The sequence below is a fragment of the Phyllopteryx taeniolatus genome, chromosome 5, assembly GCF_024500385.1.
Source record: "Phyllopteryx taeniolatus isolate TA_2022b chromosome 5, UOR_Ptae_1.2, whole genome shotgun sequence".
Classification (NCBI taxonomy): domain Eukaryota; kingdom Metazoa; phylum Chordata; class Actinopteri; order Syngnathiformes; family Syngnathidae; genus Phyllopteryx; species Phyllopteryx taeniolatus.
The window spans coordinates 10,242,592-10,265,774 of NC_084506.1; the positions used below are offsets into that span (position 1 = coordinate 10,242,592).

The 23,183-nt window shown below is 43.6% G+C and overlaps 1 protein-coding gene across 5 annotated transcripts in view; it reads right to left on the reverse strand.

Annotated features, from left to right (window-relative positions):
• LOC133477634 (Fanconi anemia group A protein) overlaps positions 1 to 23,183 on the reverse strand; it is a 61,217-nt gene that overhangs the window by 31,836 nt on the left and 6,198 nt on the right. For all 5 annotated transcript variants that reach the window (XR_009788433.1, XR_009788434.1, XM_061772590.1 and 2 more), the window contains 9 exons: positions 21,525 to 21,664; positions 20,389 to 20,484; positions 15,449 to 15,522; positions 11,615 to 11,724; positions 10,098 to 10,208; positions 6,432 to 6,495; positions 6,017 to 6,129; positions 5,807 to 5,883; positions 1,421 to 1,562 (listed from right to left, as the gene is read on the reverse strand). Coding sequence is in view for 3 of the 5 variants with exons in the window: in XM_061772590.1 (XP_061628574.1) it covers positions 1,421 to 1,562; positions 5,807 to 5,883; positions 6,017 to 6,129; positions 6,432 to 6,495; positions 10,098 to 10,208; positions 11,615 to 11,724; positions 15,449 to 15,522; positions 20,389 to 20,484; positions 21,525 to 21,664 (927 nt within the window). In the remaining 2 variants the exon portion in view is untranslated. The remainder of the gene's footprint in view (positions 1 to 1,420; positions 1,563 to 5,806; positions 5,884 to 6,016; positions 6,130 to 6,431; positions 6,496 to 10,097; positions 10,209 to 11,614; positions 11,725 to 15,448; positions 15,523 to 20,388; positions 20,485 to 21,524; positions 21,665 to 23,183) is intronic.

A 23,183-nucleotide genomic window follows, 5' to 3' on the forward strand; every position in this document is an offset into this window, starting at 1 on the left:
TGTCAGGTCACGGGAACACCAACAGGCAGGGAACCCGAGACTTCCCTTTTCCCAGCCACTTTGTTCAGCGCTTCTGGGGTTGATCCCGAGGCGTTCCCAGGCCGGCCGCGAGACAGTCTCTTCAGCGTGTCCTCGGTCGCCCCCGGGGCCTCCTCCAGGCGGGACCTGGCCGGAACACCTCACCAGGGAAGCGTCCAGGGCGGCATCCTAACCAGATGCCTGAGCCATCTCATCTGGCTCCTCTCAATGCGGAGGAGCAGCGGCTCGACTCTGAGCCCCTCCCGGATAACCGAGCTTCTCAACCTATCTCTAAGGGAGAGCCCGGGCACTCGGGCCGCACAATATTTTCTTTGAGCATCGTCATTGAGATATATAGTACGTGTGCGCAATCGTCACATTGCAGGGTCCGCTGGATGTTGGTGTGCTGTAATATACAGTGAATCAACTGTCATGTCCCACCAGCAGAGGGACCTGTTTGGACATGCTCAAAATGAAAAGATTGTACACATCTGCTATATTTCCTATTTTGCTCTTCAGAATGCAATGAGGCAGCTGCGCGAGTGCGCGAGGTGCATTCACAATTTACAATTCTTGGAAAGCTTTCCTCTGACAACGGCTTTCTGACCGGTTACAATTTGACCTCAGAGGACATCGTAGCTACCACCCGCAAATATAAATCAATGCTGGGAAGTCAATTCAAATAGGTTAAGTATATATGAGGATGCGTGTGCGCCCTATCCCCGTTTTGAGATAATCTTTCACTCCATTGGTCCGGAACAATTCGAGTCTACCGAAGCCAGGTCTGCCGATGGACATACGAATCGTTCCGTTACTGCACATTATCAACTAATCTAATTCAGGGAACAAGCCCTCTCAGCACTGCCATGAAGCGGCCGAGACACCCCGACACAACAGAGAAACACGTGGAGACATCAGCGGTCGGCCGGACAATCCAGGTTCCAGGTTCTTCTTTCCAGCTAACCAAGAGCCACATGGGTTCACACATCACCTCTTCACCTCCAATGTTACCTCCTGCGCCTCCGGACTCCTTCCTCTTCTTCTGCAACGTACGGCGGGAATGTTCAGCCTGACGAGGCTGAATGATGATGTCTCCAGCACACGAGGGACCCAAGGGTTTGAGCAACCTTCTTGTGTGGTTTTGCATTCATTGTCATAATCATTGGGATCAATGTGTATCGACGCTTCCACTTTTCAGCATTCACACGCAATTTGTCCGGAAATAGCACATGCTCAATGCATGGATGGCTAGTTTAACCTATGGATTTTTTCATTTTCTTTTTTACTTCATCAATTACCCTGTCTGGACTAAAAAGTTGGTGAATGAATGTGTGTTTCATCTTTTGACATGAAAACATGATCATCTTCCTCAACACTGAAATTGCTCTTTTCAAGGTGTTACCTCTCAAACTGGGCTTCACAGAAGGGTTGTAAACCAGCAGAGTGGAGAGGAAGCACAGGACATGTTTCCAGCTGACTTCATGTGTTTCGAGTACCTGCTGCAGGTGATGTAGCAGCTGCTTCACACTGAAGACCACAGCCAACTTTAAGAAGAAAGAATACAGAACCAATTGAGAAGCAACTATAGTATGTTCAACAAACATTGACATTTGCTCACGTGTTAAGTCGCTATTAACAAATTATCCCATATGAATTGACGTTGGATGGAGAATTCAGACAATGATCGACTGATATCCGTCTATTCGATCACAACAAAGTCTCACACAACTGACTTGCTCAATACTGCCCAGTGACTGATTAGACTTAAGTATTTTTGTGATGGGGGGGGGGGGGGGGTAGTTAGTCTTTGATTAAATCAGAGGATGAAAAAGTCAAACCCCAACATCTTTGGGGTTGGGTTTTGAGAATTGGAACCGGGAATAACATGCCAGTTCTCCCGGAATCCTTCAAATATTAATAAAAAATTTCGGTTCCAACTTTCGATGCCTACAATCCGCTGATCCCGAAGAAGAAAGTGGTGAAAACCAACAAAGAAGAACGCGCACGAAGAAGAACACGCACGAAGACGTGCTTGTGCCCAACGGCGGCGGCGAACAAAAGTGTGTCTTAACTTTGGTAAAATAAATGACCAGCCTCGGTGCAACACTTGGAATAAGATGATAACGGACACAAAATGCAACTCGAAAGTTCCTTTTAGAGGAATATGAACAAAAACGACATGACACTGAAGCAAACGTATATAGTTTTTACAGCTTTCCAGTTAAAATGTATATACTGTGTTTAAATGGTATGTTGTTCATGTTTTATTATTTCTATTTTATAAATATTTATGATCCTAGGTCTGATACATTATATATAAACATTTTAAAATAAAAAATCTGCAATCCCTAAATGTAAATAATTACACTACTACCATATCATAATATGGGAATTTTCCCAAATGTCAATAAGAGTGTCTCTTTGATAATTGCATGCTTATGTTTCAGCACAACGCTGCAAATTGTGAGATGCCTAACTGATATTCTTCAGTTCTGTCCGGTTGGATGGTGAACATTGGTGGACAGCCATTTTCAGGTCTCTCCAGAGATGCTCAATTGGGTTTAAGTCAGGGCTCCGACTGGGCCATTCAGGAACAGTCACAGAGTTGTTCTGAAGCCACTCCTTCGTTATTTTAGCTGTGTGCTTAGGGTCATTGTCTCGTTGGAAGGCGAACCTTCGGCCCAGTCTTAGGTCCTGAGCACTCTGGAGAAGGTTTTCGTCCAGGATATCCCCGTACTTGGCCGCATTCATCTTTCCTTCGATTGCAGCCAATCGTCCTGTCCCTGCAGCTGAAAAACACCCCCACAGCATGATGCTGCCACCACCATGCTTCACTCTATTGGACAGGTGATGAGCAGTGCCTGCTTTTCTACACAGGAGCCACTTAGAATTAAGGCCAACAATTTTTACCTTGGTCTCATCCGACCAGAGAATCTTATTTCTCACCATCTTGGAATCCTTCAGGTGTATTTTTTTTTAGCAAACTCCTTGCGGGCTTTCACGTGTCTTACACCGAGGAGAGGCTTCCGTTGAGCCACTCTGCCATAAGGGCCCGACTGGTCAACAGTTCATTTGTTTCTGTCAATATGGGGTGCTCTGTGCACATTGAGGGAAGAAAAAGAAAAATGATTTTAGCAAATGGCTGCAATATAACAAAGAGTGAACCCTTTAAGGGGGTCTGAATACTTTCCGTACCCACTGTATCTGTGCATTCCTCACCGCACTTGACCGCATACACGAGATTGCTTTTCTGCGTGTGTGGTGTTCGGTTTTTGGAGTGTACCAGCCTTTGTCTCCAGGTGTTACCAGGTTTGAAGTGTACTGGATTGTTATGTTGATTGAAAATCCTTCTGAGTTTGTCAGACTGACCTGACACATGTGGGATGACAATATTGTTGCGAATGTCACTCTTTTCTTTTTCATCTCCCTTACTCCTGCCCCTTCTGGAATTGGATGCACTTTTCACAAATGACCAGCCGGGGTAACCACAGGTTTGGGGACCTCCCTCACGTGTCTGTGCTCTCTCTCTTTGGCCTGCGGACTGGTTGGAACGTTATGAGTTCTGTGTTGTAGGTAACAGACAATGCCCAGTTTATGTTCCAGAGGGTGGTGTGAGTAAAAAAAAAAAAAAAAAGTATTGTTCATTGTGTGTGGGTTTTCTGTAAACCACAACATGGAGGCCCCTGTCGTTTTCATACGTGGTGTGGGGCATGCCTCTGAGTTGAAGCATAAATAGTTGAGTCGTCCACACGAACACTGGCTAGTGCATCCTGACTAAGCATTGTTGCATGAACTGATAAAGCCTGCTCAGATGAGAGGTGGAACGTCATTTATGAAAAAAAATAGTCCAGTTGCGATCGATTCAACGCTCTGAGAAATTTTGTTTGTGTGTTTTGTGATGGTTGGTGTTATTTAATGGCGTATGTTAGGCCAAAAAGTTAGTTTGTCAAAATATGTTCAGACTATAAAAAGGTGTTTTTAGATAATGATGAAATATAGAACTGTATGAACCAGGTCACGTGGTAAGAAACATTTATTATTAAGAGTTTTAAAATACCAGTCACCTTTAGAAACTGCACAGACATTTATATTTAAAAAAAAAAAAAAAAAAAAAAGCAATTAATAATAGTAACATTCATTTGACACAAGACGTCATCTTGCTAATGTAAACAATTGTTGCGTCTGCTTCCGACACAGGTGAGGGGTGACGATGTGTCGTTCCAATTCCTAGGGCTAAGGGGAAGGGGGAAGGGATCGAATTGGGATTGGCCCACTGTCTCCTTCTCCCCTTTCCTACCAGAAGATACACAAAGTACTCTCCTGCCTGTCTCTCTAATCACCTTAGCTGTAGTAGTCCAGTCTTCTGGAAGCTCCTCCTGTCCAGCAAGAGCATGTCTCATCTCTTCTCCTAAAACCACACGACACACTTCCTTTCTCAGCTTCCAGCTTTCTGGTTCTTCCACCACATGGTTCTCTGTGCTGCCTTTGTCTTCTTAATCTTCCTCCACACCACCAGAGTCATCTCACACACCACCACCACCATCCTATGCTGTCGAGCTACACTCTCCCCTACCACGACCTTACAGTCTGTAACCTCCTTCAGATTAAATCGTCTGCACAAGATGTAATCCCCCTTCGTGCTTGTTCCTCCGCTCTTGTAGGTCCCCCTATGTTCCTGCCTCTTCTGGAAAAAAGTGTTCGCTACAGCCATTTCCCTCCTTTTTGCAAAGTCTACCACCATCTGCCCATCGAAGTTCCTTTCCTGGATGCCGGACTTCCCCATTACTTCGTCATCACCCCTGTTTCCTTGACCAACATGTACATTACAATCTGTACCAGTTATGACTCTCTCTCTTTCTGGGATGCTCAGAACTACTTCTTCTAACTCCTTCCAGAATTTCTCTGTCACCTTTTGGTCACATACTACCTGTGGGCATAGCCATTAATTACATTTTAGCCTCATCACTCAATCTGACACTCTTTTCACCTCCAATACATTGTGTTAACTAACTTTTCCTTTAAAATAACCCCTACTCTATCAAGTACATGTTGATGTACAAATTTAAGATGAAAATTTGCCTCATTTCTTGGCTTTTTTGTTTTGAGCCAGGGCCATCTCCACCTGCACCTGATGCCTGCTTCAAGCTTTGCCACATGAATAGCATCCTCCTCTTTAAGCACTCTCATTCTGGAAAAGAATTGACTCAAATCACTGTCTGTTTCACTTCATTTTTCACTATGACCAACTTCAAAGGCTAATCCCAAATGCATCCTCCAGGAAAATATTAAGTACAATATTTTTCTGTTTTTACTGGCCATTTCTGCGTTTGAAGTTAGTTCATTCTGCGTTGTCAAATAATGCTTAACATCGCTCCGTCGCGGAATACATTTAACATTAACATCCTTAAAGTAATTAGATAATTAAATATAAATCATTAAATAACAGCGACCGCCCCCCGCCATGGCAATGGCGACCCCCCCCCAGGAAAAACTCATCGGATCTATACGATTCACGTAAATGGCCCATTTTCAGTTCAAAACTGCAAATTTCACCAAAAGGCGACTGAATTGCACGTATGATATTAGGTTGCTAGTTGAATTACATTAAGTTCTCTTAGCAAGGAGGGTCGCAAACAGTTACGGCCTCCTTCTCTCGACCTAATACAATACCAAATTATTCCAATCTCGTGGCTGAACAATTCTGTACAATACTGCATAAATACAGAGTAGTCGTCTTCTCCAACTACAGTAAATCTGATTTTCAGGCTCAAACAAACGACACACTTACCCTACGGAAAAGAGAGGTGAGCAATGGACTGGCTTTTGCAAAGGTCCACTTGTTCTGGAGAGCAATTGCATCTGACACTAAAGAAACACTGATTAGTACTCACATTTTAGATGTAACCAAACTGTACTTTTTGAGATGGAGCGACATATGCGTTAATTTAAAAGCAATAATAATTCCAAATAATGAGCATTGTTGCATATATTTATTTACCTGCAAGTCGAGGCTTGTAAGTGAGAGTCTGCGTGAGTGTGTGGGTGAAAAAGCGCTGAAGGGCGTCTGGAGAAGCTGAAACTTCACACAGTGAGGTATCAAATAGCTGACACCTACATCAAATACAGCACACAACCACCGTGTGAGAAAACAGCTCCAGTCGTCATTACACCATTTAACGAATGTCGGGCAGTTTAATTACTGCATTTCCTTGAATCGTAAATTGAAATAGCACACGTAGTTGCAAATGATGAACTGCATACAGATAACTAATAAGAATAGTTGTTTCAGAAACACCATTAAAAAAAAATTTGAATTGTGCGGAAGCAAATAGTCAAAACGTACGCGGGCCTGATTCTCTACCAGTAGATCGATAAATATATTTTCTGTAATGAGAAAAATAAAAACAACGAACCATCGCTCAGTTGCAGATTCAGATAATGCGGGTGCTGAATTCATATCCACAGCGTCCAGAAGCCCTGAAGGGAAAAAGCACACATATGCAAGTACACACACACACACACACAAACCGTAAAACTGAAATGTCTGAGGAATTTTTATAAAAATGAAACAGATTCAGGTGTACATGAGTAAATCAAAGTGCCTCATTACACACTGCGCAGCTATTACGTACTGTATCACAAGAACATCATTATTAACATTACCACTCCTGTCAAAAAACTATTTATTTATGAGGGATTTATGGTGCTCTTATGGTCATTGATAAAACAAGTATCATGTCTTAGATGGATAAGTTAATCAGGTTGACATTTTTGTTGTTCTTTTTAATGATGGATTTTACAGCTGGATTGTATTTATGTCAATCATAGTAGGAAGAAGATTTTGTCTCCATGTCATTGGCTCGATTAAAGTAATATACATCATGATTAATGTTTAACGTTTTAATTTTCAAGTTTTTTTATCAACATAAATCGTATTCATAATTCATAACTGCATAACAATAAACTAAAGATGCATTTAATTCAATTATCTTGAATTCCGTAGATTTACATTTTTAAATACACAAATGGAAACTTTATCAAGTTGAAGGACTTACCAACAAATGTTCCTAGGTATTGCAAGAATGAAAGAATGCCAATAGCATGAGCACAAATAATACTTCTATTAACATAAAATAGAAGGCATAATAAATCACAACATAAAAGAAGCTATTACAACCCATGGGGCCCAGCCAGGCACAGTCAAAAAGGTAAAGTGAGTCCCTCTTCCCATGGGCTCGCCCCCTGTGGGAGGGGCCAAGGGGGTCTGGTGCTGTGTGACAAGGGTGGTGGCCGATCCCCGGCTCCAGAAGCTGGCTCTAGGGATGTGGAACGTCACCTCTCTGGGAGGGAAAGAGCCTGAGCTGGTGTGTGAGGTTGAGAAATTCCGACTGGACTAAGTCGAGCTCACCTCGACACACGGCTCAGGCTCCGGTACGAGTCCGCTCGAGAGGGGTTGGACTCTCTTCCGCTCTGGAGATGCCCACGGTGAGAGCCGTCGAGCGGGTGTGGGCATACTGCTTGCCCCCCAGCTCGGTGCCTGTACGTTAGCATTATCCCCTGCAGACAAGAGGGTAGGTAGCCTCCCTCTTGCCTCTGGGAGGGGGCATGGGTCCTGAATCTTATTTGTGCCTTTGCACCTGACAGCTGCTCAGAGTACCCAACCTTTTTAGAGTCCTTGGAGGGAGTGCTGGAGAGTGACCCAAAGTATTTAAAGTCCTCCACCCTCGCTATCTCTTCTCCCTGTAGCCTCACTCTTCCTCCTCCACCCCTCTAATTCATGCACATATATTCTGTCTTACTTCAGCTAATCGTCTTTCCTTTCCAGTGCATGCCTCCGCCTTTCTAACTGTTCCTCCACCTGCTCCCTGCTTTCACTGTAGATCACAATGTCATCTGCGAACATCATAGTCCATGGGGATTCCAGTCTAACCTCATCTGTAAGCCTACCCATCATCACTGCAAACAGGAAGGGACTCAGGGCTGATCCCTGATGCAATCCCACCTCCACCTTAAATTCCTGTCAAACCGACAGCACACCGCACCACTGTTATGCTGCCCTCAAACATGTCCTGCATTCCATTCATCCATTTCCTGCACTTCTTATCCTCAGTAGGGTCGCGGGCATGCTGGAGCTATCCTCGGGTGAGAGGCGTGGTACACCCTGAACTGGTCGCCAGGCAAGCGCAGGGCACATATAAACAAACAACCATTCGTCTACGCATTCACACCTATGGGCAATTTAGAGTCTTCAATCAACCTCCCATGCATGTTTTGGGGATGTGGGAGGAAACCAGAGTACCCGGCGAAAACTCACACAGGCACAGGGAAAACATGCAAACTACACAGGCGGGGCTGGGATTTGAACCCCGGTCCTCAGAACTGTGAGGAAGACGTGCTAACCAGTCGTCCACCGTGCCGCCATGTCCTGTATTATTCTAAAATACTTCTGTGCCACTCCAGACCTCCGCATGCAGTACTACAGAGCCTCTCTGGGTACTCTGTAATAGGGAACTTCTGGTCTGGCTGCCTACACCACAGTGGACGCACCACGAACAGCGAAGCAGAAGCAAGGCAAAGCGTGTGTGTGTGTGTGTGTGTGTGTGTGTGTATGGGTTAGGGTAAACTTTGAATATATTTTTTTATATCACTGTCAGTCATGGAATCCGTTTAAATGACACCAGCATGATTGCTGGGCAACGCTGATAAACAGCAGCTGGTTTACTTGCTTTTCTATTGATGGGCCAGCTCGAAACATGCATTCAGTCATCCATCCATCCATTTTCTACCGCTTATCCGAGGTCAGGTCGCGGGGGCAGTAGCTTTAGCAGACACGCCCAGACTTCCCTCTCCCCAGCCACTTCATCCAGCTCTTCCGGGGGGGATCCCGAGGCGTTCCCAGGCCACCCGAAGGATGTAGTCTCTACGGCGTGTCCCGGGTCGTCCCCGGGGTCTCCTCCCGGTGGGACGTGCCCGGAACACCTCACCGGGGAGGCGTCCTTGAGGCATCCGAATCAGATGCCCCAGCCACCTCATCTGGCTTCTCTCGATGTGGAGGAGCAGCGGCTCTCCTCTGAGCTCCTCCCGGATGACCGAGCTTCTCACCCTCTCTCTAAGGGAGAGCCCGGACACCCTGCGGAGGAAACTCATTTCGGCCGCTCGTATCCGGGATCTTGTTCTTTCGGTCACGACCCGCAGCTCGTGACCATAGGTGAGGGTACGAATGTAGATCCACCGGTAAATCAAGAGCTTCGCCATTTGGCTTAGCTCCTTCTTTACCACAACGGATCGATACAAAGTCCGCATCACTGCAGACGCTACACCGATCCGCCTGTCGATCTCCCGTTCCATTCTTCCCTCACTCGTGAACAAGACCCCCCTCATTCAGTCATGAGCACATTATTCTGATTTATGATTTAATTACTTTTATTGGATTTATTAAATACGCAATACAAAAACATCCTTCAAAATAGCCTGTTACATGAGTGGTGCGGACGGCACGTAAAACAGTTTTTACGCACCGACGGGAGACTATGGCCCACTGAGTGGAAACTGACAAGGCTGAGAAACATTTGTTGGTAAAATGCTTTCATTTTACTTTTCTTCCTGGAATTATTCATAAGTAATACTGTACTGTCAAAAAAAGTTTAATAGTTGAGAAAAAAACATTAGCCATGATAATGTGTAAAGCTTCAATATGAACCGAAGACGGGGAGACAAAATGTTTTGATCATCTATCTGACTAGGGTTGACTTAAAAGACATACCAGCTGTGGACAAACACCAACAAAAACACAAACCTTGGTAACTCATGCATGCTAAAACACAATACTTACAGTACATTCCCGGTAGCAAGCCATCGCAGAGTCCAAAGTGTGAATTCACACAGACGATGCGCATTGCGCCATTAACAGAATTAAACACGTGGCGATGTTAGAGCAAAGCAACAATTTCCTTAAAGACAAAGTGGGATTGACAGCGGGTCTCAGGAGTGAAACATTGCAATTCCACTTCTACTATAAAAGCATAAAAAAGGAGATCTCTAAAGAGAAAATAGTCAGAGATGTGTGAATAATCACTCACAGAATAGCATGTCATCTAGGGCTGAGATGCAGAGCAGAATGCACCTCTTCTCCACCGCGTCGAGCTTCTGACTTGACTGGAAGCCCGTAGCAACCAACGCACCTGAGATAGCTGGAGGCGAGAGGCTTTGAACAAATGCACTGTAGTCACAGTATAACAAATGGCTTCAAAGTAAAACTTTGGAGTCATTTTGTTGGGTGTTTTTCTAACATTAAAAAAACGCACAGTGTCCTTCATTTTCAAATGTAGACGTTAAAAAGGGGAGTTTGTCATTTAAAAAAAAAAAATAATAATAAAATAAATTTTTTGTCGTGCAGTGGACCCCAGCATGCTCACGGTTCAGCACCCATGGATTCACCTATTCGTAGATTTTTGAAAGATTTTTTTCATTATTGGGGTCAGGGGGTACCAACCCCCCATTATATCCCTCCATAGTCAAGAATTATTTGCCACTGTATTTGTTGAAACAACCATTCTGACTTGGAGAACCTAAGGCGCCGGAAGAAAAAAAAACAAAAAAACAATCTGTGTCAGAAGGCGTGACTTACTAGCTGTCAATCATTAGTTGCATCGTTTCAGGCAAACATCGCAGGTACACCCTCACAGACTGCTACCTTGTGAACCCCAAAAAGAACTGTATTCGTAATTGTTATCAGTTTTAAGTGTTGTGTGTGCCGGCGAGTGCATTGATGAATGATTGACACCTTATAAGTAAAAAACGATCAGCGTGGTAGGTTGATTGAAGACTCTAAATTGCTCATAGGTGTGAATGTGAGTGCGAATGGTTATTTGTTCATATGTCCCCTGCGATTGGCTGGCGACCAGTTCAGGGTACACCCCGCCTCTCGCCCGAAGATAGCCGGGATAGGCTCCGGCACGCTCGCGACCCGAGTGAGGAGAAGCGGCTCAGAAAATGGATGGATGGATAGTACAAGGAGTAACGATTCGATTATGACTCGTCAGTCATTTGTTACGGTCAACACGAATAACGAATCGGGATTTAGAGGACAAGTACGAGCCCTAGTACACACACACTGCCCAGTGCCCGACTCAGCCAATGTTTACTGATGCTTTTTTTGGCTCATAATAGTTTCGCCAAACTTGGACGATACACGGCATCAAAACCTCTTCCGCTCAGCGGAATATCACTAATATCACATCTACAACCACCGGTTTGTGGTTTTACTATATGGATACAGTGGTTTCGGGATGTGGGAGGAAAAGCGGAGTACCCGGAGAAAACCCACGCAGGCACGGGGAGAACATGCAAACTCCACACAAGCGGGGCCGGGATTTAAACCCCGGTCCTCAGAACCGTGAGGCAGACGTGCGAACCAGTCGGCCACCGTGCCTAGCATATTCTGGTATTCCTGATTTCAATGCTGTAACAACAGTATTCAATTAACTGATCAGCTACTAAATAGGATGGAAAAGGGGCAAATTATATGTGAGACAGTGGCATTAGCACATCCCTCTAAAACACACTGCAAGCAGGTGAGCGACCAGGGTGCCCTTACTTGACAATACGTTCCGTTGCGCTTGCATGGCTTCATTTTCTTCCAGAGGAGGTGTCCATTTACACAGAGCCTTCAGCTGTGGCACCAACCACGACCTCACACCTTCATCACTAAGACAAGCCAAAAGGTAAATAGAAAATAAAAACAGGACCTGAGAACAAGACTTGATCAGTTCGAGACAAAGTAAGGCAGAAACAAAGTCGAGAATTTTCTGATTGATAAAACACGCGAGGGCTGCACAATATCGATATTGTTGTGATATTTAACAAGCCCGTAAAGAAATTATACTTTTATTAGGAATGTAACGATATCTTTAGCTCGCGGTTCAGTTTTATCATGGTATTAATCTTATGGTACGATAATTATTGCAATATTACAGGAAAGCTCACGGTATTGCAGGAAGGTTCACGGTACAGGTGGGGCAAAGACGCGAAAGCAGGAGGAAAAAAAAACCAACTCTTTTTTTTTTCTTGCTGGCCGAGTCCTCAGTCGGCTTTGGTAGTTTGTGCGTTTTTGCCAGGGTTTTTTTGTGAAAAAGATATCTTCAAATCATACATTACTACATTACATGTACTTCTCTCCCCGTCCATCCAATGTTTACATTCGTATACTGTACCTGCAAAACGCTATTACTGCTGCAGCAACAATCATGCTATGCTCACAGTAACCAAACTGTCCATTGAGAAATTGCCTGTTCACTAATTTAACAGTATTCACTGGTCACATTTTTTATTTAGAACAGTAGAATCTTGATACTGCTTACTAACAGTGATATCTTTGCTTGAGTCGCAGGAAGACTCTTAAAGGCATGGGAATCCTTAAGTTTCTTTTCCTCCACTTAGTGATTTTGTAGGATGATTGATTTTTCCGAGCAGCCCGTGTAATACGGTTTAATTTGAAATGTGGACATTTCATTTGAAGAGAGGGAAGTATGTCAGATTTATTTTTGCACTGATATCTGTATTTGTATGGAGCGGACCTATTTTACTCTTTCATTTTTGGGACGACCGTAACGGAGGCGGAGGGATATGTTGTTACGGGGCTCCGAATCGTTATTTTCTCTCTGTGTGATGTTCTTTCACCCACAACTTTCAACTCAAAACACTCACTTGCACACCAACCAAACAGTGCTACTTTTACAAGATGCTTAAATCATCTTGCAGCTCGTCTCTTCGAGGAGGACCGGCAGCGGCGGCCCACATAAGCTTCGCAGTGCCAACCGCTGCCAGCCTGGATGCGGCTTCGCGAAGCAGATGTTCACTTGCGGCCGATTCCGGCCCATGGGTCAGCCTTAGCTAGGACGGAGGCCGGCGCGAGCAACAAGACTCCTCTCGCCCAATCGATTGCGACGCTTCCCTCAGACCCGCGATGCGGCTACACCGTAGCTTTGGGAGGGTCTCGGGGCACCGAGCTGTAATGCTGCGGCATCTCTCCCAACGTAGTCTTTCAGTCACGTCGGCCAGTCAGTGTATTTTTTGTGACGTACCCACATGGTCACGTGGGTTACACGTCCAATCGGGTGCATCAATACGATTAAGAAGGAAGTGGCGCGCTGTAGCGGCATGGCGCCGCGTCGCCAAGCGACCGCCTTGAGCCTTGCAATGCAACGCGGCACGGCATTGCATGGTCACGTCTTCGCAGCACATACACAATTACAGTGAACTCTCGTTTATCGCGGGAGTTAGGTTCCAGGACTGGGCGCGATAAGCAAGTTTCCACCAAGTAGAGACACCACATTGATTTCATTCTTTAACGTGTATTTTGACCTTTTAAAACCCTCTCTATCATATTATTCATAGGATAATCATATCATAGGATATCACATTATTGCACACTACTTAGCAGTGACAATTAAAATTAAATAAAAAAATAAAGATGGGTACTGTACTGTAAATAATGTCCATATATATATATATATATATATATATATACACACATACATAAAACTCAAAAAGCCCGCAAAGTCGTGAATCCGCGATAGTCGAACCGCGAAGTTCACGCTAATGGGTTTATTGATGGCGCGCTGCGCCCTGGTAAATGCAGCGTGGGAAGGCTTTTACGGATGGAACCACGCACGGACACACTGTGTGTGTCTTGTGCTCTGCCAAACTCCGGACACTGACTCACAGAACCACTGGTCTCAACTGTTGGAGTTGTAAATTCGGGCTCAAAGTCATCGAAATATTGTAACCCATTTGGGGCCAAAATTGTGGGTCATGGGGTAGAGGTTGTTAATTTTCCCATTTTGTGGTTGGAAGTGCTATCGAAGTGTCTGCAAATGAGTTTGTAGTTGGGAAATTATTTTTGGCTTCTTAATATTAATAATCTTATCACTTGAATGAGAAGTTTGAAGGTTTTTAGTAGTTATGTTGATTCTTTATTTATTTATAGATTGTAGCTGCTGATAGAGAAGGAACTGGTCCCTCCAATACAGTACTTTGAGGTAAGATTGGGAAAGTATAGAGCGCTTTAATGTATTTGGTAGTCCAGTTTATGCTAGACTGGTGTGATTTTGCATCAAAAGAGACTTAAGTTTGTATTATTAAGCATTTTCAACCAGGCTGTCACTCTCAATGACATTGTAATTGTCTTGTAGTAATTCTGTTTTTTTTGGTTTTTGTGCTGTGAGAACCTAGGTGATTCTCCCTCAACAACAGCTTAAGCAAGCTCCCGTCACCGGTTACGGTTCACTGTGTAATACGTAGGACCAACGGGGAGCGTTAACCCGTGAAACAGAGAGCTGGTCGGGACTCCCTTAGCTCTAAAGAACTGGGGAGCCTGGGGTAAGTGAGGTCTGGCGCAACAGACTTCACTACAATGTACTGCATTCTATGAATGATTACACATAATTATTAGACAGCTCAGTCACATCCAGAAAATACATAGCGAATGTAGCGTCATTAGTAATGTCGCTTTTGAGTTTATTGTGATGTTCGCTTTCCATATAGTTAAGCTGTAGCCTATAATCATTCATGTATTGCAGTAAGGCAAAGCAAAGCTAATTTATTTATGTAGTACATTTCACACATACGGTAACTCAATGTGCTTTACATGATTAAAAGCATTTATATTAAAAAAACAGCTGCCAGTATTTGAACCCCTTAGCTGTGAATATCCTCGTCTGACGTCTGGTTTACTAAACAGACATGAGGTCAACGTAATAAATAACTGGCGATAACATGACAACCGTCTTCTGAAACAGCATAGAACACCCCGGAACTACAAGCCCAGTGCCAAAATGACAACGGACACAAAATGCTACAGTTCCTTTTAGAGAAAAATAAATAAATGACATGAGACTGAGGCAAAACAGATTTTCTTACAGCTTTCCAGTTCAAATGTAGATAGGGTCTTTACATTTATGTTCTGAAAGTTATATTATTTGTATTTCATATGTATCTATGTTCATGCTCGATACATTTCCTAGATAAATATTTTAAATTTTAAAATAAAAAATCTGTTATACCTGAAGGTAAATAATCACAACTACCATATTATATTGTAATATGGAAATTCTCCCAAATGTCAATAACTGTAGATTCTGTAAATAAGAGTCTGAGCATTGCGCAGACATACATTCCAATGACGACGCTCAAAAGATAGACTCGGCGGCTTTAATTGAAACAACTACAACGGGAAAAGACATCTGAAAAATAAACAGGGAACAGACGGATATGATTTGACTGGTAAAATGAGGGAAAACAAATTCTAAAATATGACCGTCTCTGCTTAAAGTTAGCTAAACAATAAATATATTTGTATACTATCCTTGCAGTGTCTGGAATGGACCTGACAAGTGTGAATGCAAACAATAAAAATACAAATATTCCTTACCTTTCAAAAATATCTTTCAAGTCGAGGATATTGCAAAACTGAAGTAGGTACACCACATGCAGATTTGGTAGTTTCTGTCAACACACAACCCCCATCATTTCATTTACACTCAGTATTTTCATTAAGCTTTAACGCACGATATGAATACCAACATTTGAATTAATCAAGAACCGAACAATCCTTAAATTATATGCAGTGGTGCAAAGGATCACTCTACACGGTTTGGCACACACGTGGTCCGTGTGTAGAAATAACATACCATATTATGTTTTCGCTAAAGAGGAGGAGCACTTTCTCAGGCGAACGTCTGTGGCTACGACGTGACCGGAACAGAAGATAGGACCCAAAATTGCACGACTCCAAAACAAATGGACAGTTTCAAAAAAGAGCGGTTTAATATACGGGCAGAGGTCGGTACACAGGCAGGCAATCCAAAAAAGGCAACAGTATCCAAAAACATGAGGTCGATCATCGGAACAGGGTCTAGTCTTACTGTGAGTCTTTGACATGGAAACAAGGAATGCTGGAACGCGACGACAAGGTACAACGAACCGGCGACGAGAAAGAATGAGACACGAGGTTAAATCCAAGGGGTCATCAGGGTGAACGAGGCACAGGTGGGGAAGATGCTCTCAGGAGCAGGTGTGTGTGAAACGGGGGGAAGACATAAACCGGAACACACACCCATGACAGGCTAAGCTATCAAACTAGAACGACAGTGTGTTTGTGAGCGCCATTCAGTGGCTATTACTTTAGCCTCTGGCTAATACTAACCTGGCTGCCCAGGTATAGTTAGCTATATATCCATCCATTTTCCGTACCGCTTATCCTCACTAGGGTCGCGGGGTATAGTTAGCTAATTGAGTATTTCTGTGTTACATGCAAATGAAAGTCTGTTCTTTGTGTTAAGTAAGGGCCTAGGCTAGAGTCTAGCCTCTTACTTCACACACTCCGCACATTTTGTGGTTGGCGGCCCCATGCTCTCCTGATTACACCTTTAAAGGATGCACAGGATACGAGGGTTTGTTCAGGGTGTGGAAACTGCATCCCGTGTAAAGACTGCCGTTTGGGTGTTTCGGTCTTTGTGCGTGCGGTTTATTATTCAGGGACGCACACGAACACAGCACACTGTTCAAGTCTGACAGCAGCGCAACAAGTCCAGCTGCTGTGAATGCTCTGTAGTTGTGAACAGACTTACCCAGAATGCATTGCAACTTAAAGTGACAGGCGATCCTGCGGCTCAAATCACTCTCAGGAGCTCTTGGGGCAGAAGAGGGTCATCCCAGTCTCTGTGTTTCTCCCAAAGCCGTCTGACAAGCATTTTGGGTCGAGTGGTGTATGGGATGAGGAACCCCAAGGGGTCATACTGACTGGCGAGTACCCGATATATGTTCTGCATTGTAGGGATGCCATACTCAATTGGTCGATGCTTATAGCCTATGGAGTCAATTTGACAATGCCAGTCCAAGTGTGGATACAGGGGAGTCAACTCGGTCTTGGGCGAGCCAGAGCTCGAAAGTGCCTGACCTGACCTACTTAGGCAGGTGTTCGACGACTCCTGGCACATTGCATGCCCACTGGCGTCGGTCGATCCGCCAGCAGCTAGGAGCTCCCCGTGTCTGTCTAGGCGTCTGGCTTCCTCCTTCGTAGGAAGGCTGTGGAGTAGATTGTCAACATAAAAGTACCTCTTGGTGGAGAACTTCAGGTCGTCACCTGGCTGGCTGTGTTCGGCTACATGGCGGTGCAGGGCGAACGTGGCGTAGCAGGGGCTACAGGCGGTGCCGAATGGTAATACTTGCCACTCGAACACTTCTGGAGGTCCATCTTTGGTCAAGTCACGCCAGACGAACCGTAGGAGGGAACGGTCTGCCGGAAGGAGGTGGACTTGATGGAATATCGGCACTAAGGGCGATGGAGTGTTCTCGGAAGCGTAGTAGTACACCCAGAAGCGATGCTCCAAGGGTGGATCCAGGCAGCAGGGAATCGTTCAGTCTCTGGCCTCTGTACCAATAGGAGCAGTTCAATATGATTCGGTTCTGGCCGTGATGGCCCATCATGTGGTGAGAGAGGTACCACTCTTCTCCCTCTTGGTTGACTTCTTTAAGGCTTAGCTTGGGAACAGAACCTGCATCCACCAGCTTCTGGATCTCTGTGCTGTACGCTTTAGCACGCTCTGGGTTTTTAGCCAGTCTTCGCTCTGTGCTCCGCAGACTTGGCATGACGGCCTCTTTGGGCGCACTGAGAATAGGCATGTCTCCTTTGCGCAGAAGTGGCATGGCATAGGGAAGGAGCCCTGATACATCAACATGTGTGGTCTTCTCCTCCAACAGGGCCAATGCTGCTTTGTCTTGCTTTGACCTCGTTACTACCTTCTCGCTTCGGTTTGGAAGAGCGTCAAGCTGCCAAAGTCTTTCGACGTGCTTGTATAGCTCTGAATCAGAAGGGGAAACGCACTGTGGCTGTACGTGCTGTTGGAAGAACTTTGCTGGACCCTGGAGGTTCCAACCCAGTCTGGTACGGACAGCAGCTGGCCCCCCTGGAACACCCAGTCTAACTGGGGGGTCGGACCCGATAAGCACTAATAGTCTGACATTCTGGAAGGGTTGGATTGGTAAGCCAAATAGGTGGGTGTACCTCTTCTGGAGTCAGTCCATTGGGTAGGACTGTCCATCCATCCATCCATCCATCCATTTTCTACCGCTTATCCGGGTCGGGTCGCGGGGGCAGTAGCTTTAGCAGGGACGCCCAGACTTCCCTGTAGGTAGGACCGGTCTTCACAAATTCGGAGAAATACAATCACTAGTGACATTGGTGTGGTGGTAGGCACTGGGAGCATTCATGCAAAGTTCTTAAAATGTCCCACAACAATCTAATTCGGTGAAGCTATGCTTGCAGTAACTCTCAATCGTTGGGTGCAATAAGTCTCCACCGCCTGTGGGTGTCGCTCGTGTCCCATCCATTGTCCTAGAGGTCTTGAGTTTCAAAGGACAAATGGTTCTTTGAACTTTTATCTTGGCATGCGGGACCAACGGATTTTCAAGCTTTTTGGGTCGGTATCTTGAGCCCTGCACACAGGGAGTCTCCTGATGACTAGATTTTACACCGATTTGATCGGTATCGGACGATAATTAGCATTTTATGCTGATCGGCTTTGATGTCATAATTCGCCGATTGGATCAATGACGTAATTGATCGGCTCCGCAAAAACATTTACTCGTCGTCGCCATCGTGTACAGTATATTTAAATCCGAAACCTTTTTAGCCTCGCCGTGTGTCTTTTGACGTACTACTGTAAATATCTGACCACCAATAGTTAGTAGTAGTATTTAAATAGTTAAAAGTTATATATTTTTTTTTAAACCGTCGGTGGTGTGGGACAGACAACACGTAACGCCCGGATCAGACTACAAGACAAATTAGCTCTTTCACGATTACACTGTCAGACGACTACAATCAAATCTTGTATTCCGATACCACCGCATCCCGTTGTATACGATGACCGGGCTTCATCTTGTCAACTCAAACGCGACCGGATACACTCGTTACCATGGCGACGACAACAATAATGGATCGCACCACCGTGTTTGTAAGAACAAGATGGGGGAAAACGTGTGTTGGTTGTCACCGGTGCTAGGGAGAGGACTTTCATTCAAGGATTGCTTGAGGTATGTTCACGTACTTTTAATACGATACAGCTTGCAAGCAGGCAACAAAACGTTATGTAGCCTAGCAAGCTAGTGCTACCACTAACGGTTGTAAGCGAACATGCAGGTGTTCTGTCGAATCATTCTCTAAAGTTTGTGTACATGAAGTAATTTAATTACAATAAGTTAGCACCCATTATTTCTGTCATGTAATGTTGGTTTGACCAAACTGATTAGAATAGATGATCTGACGAGAGCAGTGATTTCCAACCTTTATGGAGCCAAGGGACATATTTTACAATTGAAAAATCTCATGGCACACCAACAAACACAAATGTCACAAAAAGTGGATACATGAATTACTGTATGTACTTCCTACCATCTAATAGAAGTCCATTAATTTGTTCCGTCACTATGCCTCACTGGCATAAAAAGAAGAACAAAAATACATTATTTGTCGTTAATATAATTTTTGGGGCAATTAAGTACACAAGTATATACAGTAAATGAACAAGTCATTTAAATAGACATATTACTCCATCTTGTGATCGGTTATTGTTTTTTTAAACTCGCTGACCTGATGGAGTCCGGGTTTCCGGGGTAACTGCTAATTAATTTAAAGTCCGAGTGAGGAGTCAGGATTCTCTGGTCACCGCTTTCATGATCTCCTCCGGACTGGCCGGTAATTCATTTAGCGTCCGAGTGAGATAAACCAGACATCCCCGTGACTGTCTGTCTCGGCGGGGGAGAGGAGACAGGGATGCATTCCCAGTCCGAGATTGGCGGTCATGGTGCCATCTGACGAGAGCATGTCCATACCAAAGCAGAGCCCAGCAAACGTCAAAAGAGAAAAGTCCATTTGTTGGTCCCAGTGGCTATTAGCCTTTGGCTAATACTAACCTGGCTACTGATCGGAAAAAATATACGAACCATGAGCTGATCCGAACAGGGATTTATTTATTTCTTTTATTTTATTTGAATCCGTTGCATCCCTAGTTATATGACAACTTAATTTAAGCCTCGGTGTCCCCTCGGAGGAGCTGGATGAAGTGGCTGGGGAGAGGGAAGTCTGGGCTTCCCTGTTAAAACTATTGCCCCCGTGACCTGACCTCAGATAAGTGGAAGAAAATGGATGGATGGATAAAGTACCCATCTATATCTATCTGCCTTCCATTTATGTATTGTGAGCATGTGTAAACAGACATGGAAGAACAATTTTTTTATGAGAAACCTTCAAAAATTAAAGTTATTTAAACGAATCACATGCAGTCTACACTTTCAACCCTTTCAACACACCTGATACTTCCTGTACTCCTGCCAGAGTCCCTTGGGGCAGATGGCTCCATGAGCAAGCAGTTCTCTGACAGACTCCAGCAGGACACACAGCTGGACCTGTACACATCAGTGGACTTCAACAAAGGGGACAAACTCAGAGTGCACATCAAGAAATAACGTGCTAAATCTTCCAAGACAGTATGAAGAACCATATTATTGACACCACAGGTCGATAAACTAAAAATCACACGACACTCCATTATAGAAAAAAATGAAAGCTTTCTACACTTTCATTTACCATCTGGTCATGAAAGTGTACGATGATATCTGAAGATTTTTACCATTTCTATTGTATTATCTGTCATTGGATTTTTATCTAAATTAAATGGAAACACCCTTGGAAGTAGAGTACGTTGATATCATAAAAAGCCTAGGTTCATATATCAAAAATAGTAGATGGTAAGTTGCAAATAAACCACAGTATGTCTTTGAAGGAGGAAGTAACACATCGGTATCTATTTCCATTTTCCAAGCCGCTAATCCTCACGCTAATCCTTGGCTGGCAACCGGTTCAGGGTCTTCCCCGCCTCCCGCCCGATGATAGCTGGGATAGGCTCCAGCACGCCCGCGACCCGCGTGAGGAGAAGCGGCTCACAAAATGGATGGGTGGATGAACAACAACCATCATTAATTTTTTTCTGGTTATGTTTTGTTTAATGATAATGTTTTTTTCTGAAATACTAGACAGTTTAATTTGAATCCCATTAAAATAAAAGTAAATGTATTTCGCCTGGTCCTTCATGTTTTCTTTTAAGTATTGTTCCTTGCCTGGGTAACCAAACATGAGCACAACTGTGTGTTTTATCATTTACTAAATAAAAGTAGGCCTGTGTCAAAATAAGAGCAAGTAAATAAAAAGTATTAGGTGTTTAAATAAAGTGCTTAACTTCAGAATAATTCTTTGAAAAAAGCTCAAATACAGATAATACTTCATCTTTTCATCATATTGGTAGAAGCAAAATCATGCATTGTAAAAATGCATTATACATAGGTTGAAGGGTTTTCCAGAATTTTGAGATCAACTTTGGGTGTGCGCATTATACATGTGGGCACATTATACACAAGAAATGATGGTAATAATACAGAAAGATACTCACTCTCTGAGAAGCCGTGAGAATATCCCTTGTCCTGTCCTCCTCAACTCCAGTAATCACCTTCAGTCTCTCCAGCACCGATTTCGCTGACAGTGTTGCTAATGGGACACCAAGCTGCCTAGCCTCATGTCTCAACCCACACACTGTGAACAGAAAACTCAATCACAAGAGCATCATACCATGATGTTTGTTTTACTCGCTGCTATTGTGCTTTTCGAAAAGCTCTTGTACCTGCTAAGTACTCAGCACATTTACAATGACACCGTATTCATAGTTATAAATTGTGGTGGTCTTGGTCCAAGGATGCTTTAACATCACAGGGTTGTGGAGTAACCAAGGATCAAAGGTGCAACTTTCAGGGGAAGAGCGCATACTGCCACAAACAAGCGCACAGATGCAAAAGAAATTAGTGAGGCACCAAAATGAAAATTCTTGAAAACCGAAACTAAAAAGTCCAACGCCGAAAACCGAAAGTCAAAGCTGGGGGAAATAAAAAAAATAAAAAAAAAATCAATCAATTAAACTTAATTTGTAAGCACTTTACACCAAAAAAAAAAAAAAAAAACGCAAAGCGCTTTACATTTTAAAATATAAAAATCATTCCTGTCAATTATTAATTATAAAACTAGGTCAATTATTAGACAAATTAGGCTATGACTGCAGAGCTGCCAAACTATAGAAATTCACTTTCAGAACAATTTGTCTGAATTTCATATTTTTTAAGTTATGTCAAGAACATTACCGTTGGACAATTATTGCAGTATACTGTGTAAGAGGATAAAAACATTTCAGTTCAATTTCACATCATAATCATTACTCTATAATCGGAATCGTTAATAAATTATGGCTTCAATATTTATTTAAATGCATTTATTGGAATGTTGGACGCTTTTGCAGCCAAATGTCTTCTTTCAACTCAGCATGAGACTGCACTGTTTTAGTGTTTTTTTAACGTCACTATTAATCTATTGTTTTAACTTGCCTGATGTCTAATTGTTTTTATGTTTTGTTTTTACATAATGTACAGTACGCTGTGTGCAGCTGAGGTTCTTTTACAGCGCTCTACAAATAAAGTTGAGTTGAGCTGAGCTCTCTTGCGTGCTATTTTTTTCCGTATTTTATATTTCCTGTATCCACTATTGCTGCTGAAATGATGCAAATTTCTCCATGAATAAAGGTTATCTTATATTCTAAAGATGTATTATATTAATGTACTTTTAAATTATAGGTTCCTTTTCTCAAGTGACATAGCAGCGGTGACGGACTAATACAGTATGTTTCCGTCCGGTCCCTGCATTGATGTAGCTGTCTCGCCTTATCCTATATTACAGTATTTTCCTCTAGAAACGCGTACTAATTTGCGTGCCATTTTGCTCTTCAAAGTTGGCTAATCTCCGCTATAATGTGGTTCCAGCCTGATCAATGTGACAAGTGTTCTGTACCACCTAATCACTTATTATGGTGTTTTGCAACTTCATGTGATAGCTCAGCATGGTTTCCCGTCTTGTCTTACGCTCCGTACATTGTTACTACGAAATGTGTCTAAAAGTGTAGTTTATTTGCTCTCATACAAGCGACGATTAGTGACTTGTGCTGCGTTGACAACGGGCACAAGGCGCACGTTCACTTCTGCAGCTCAGCACCGTACTGTATTTAGCCGCG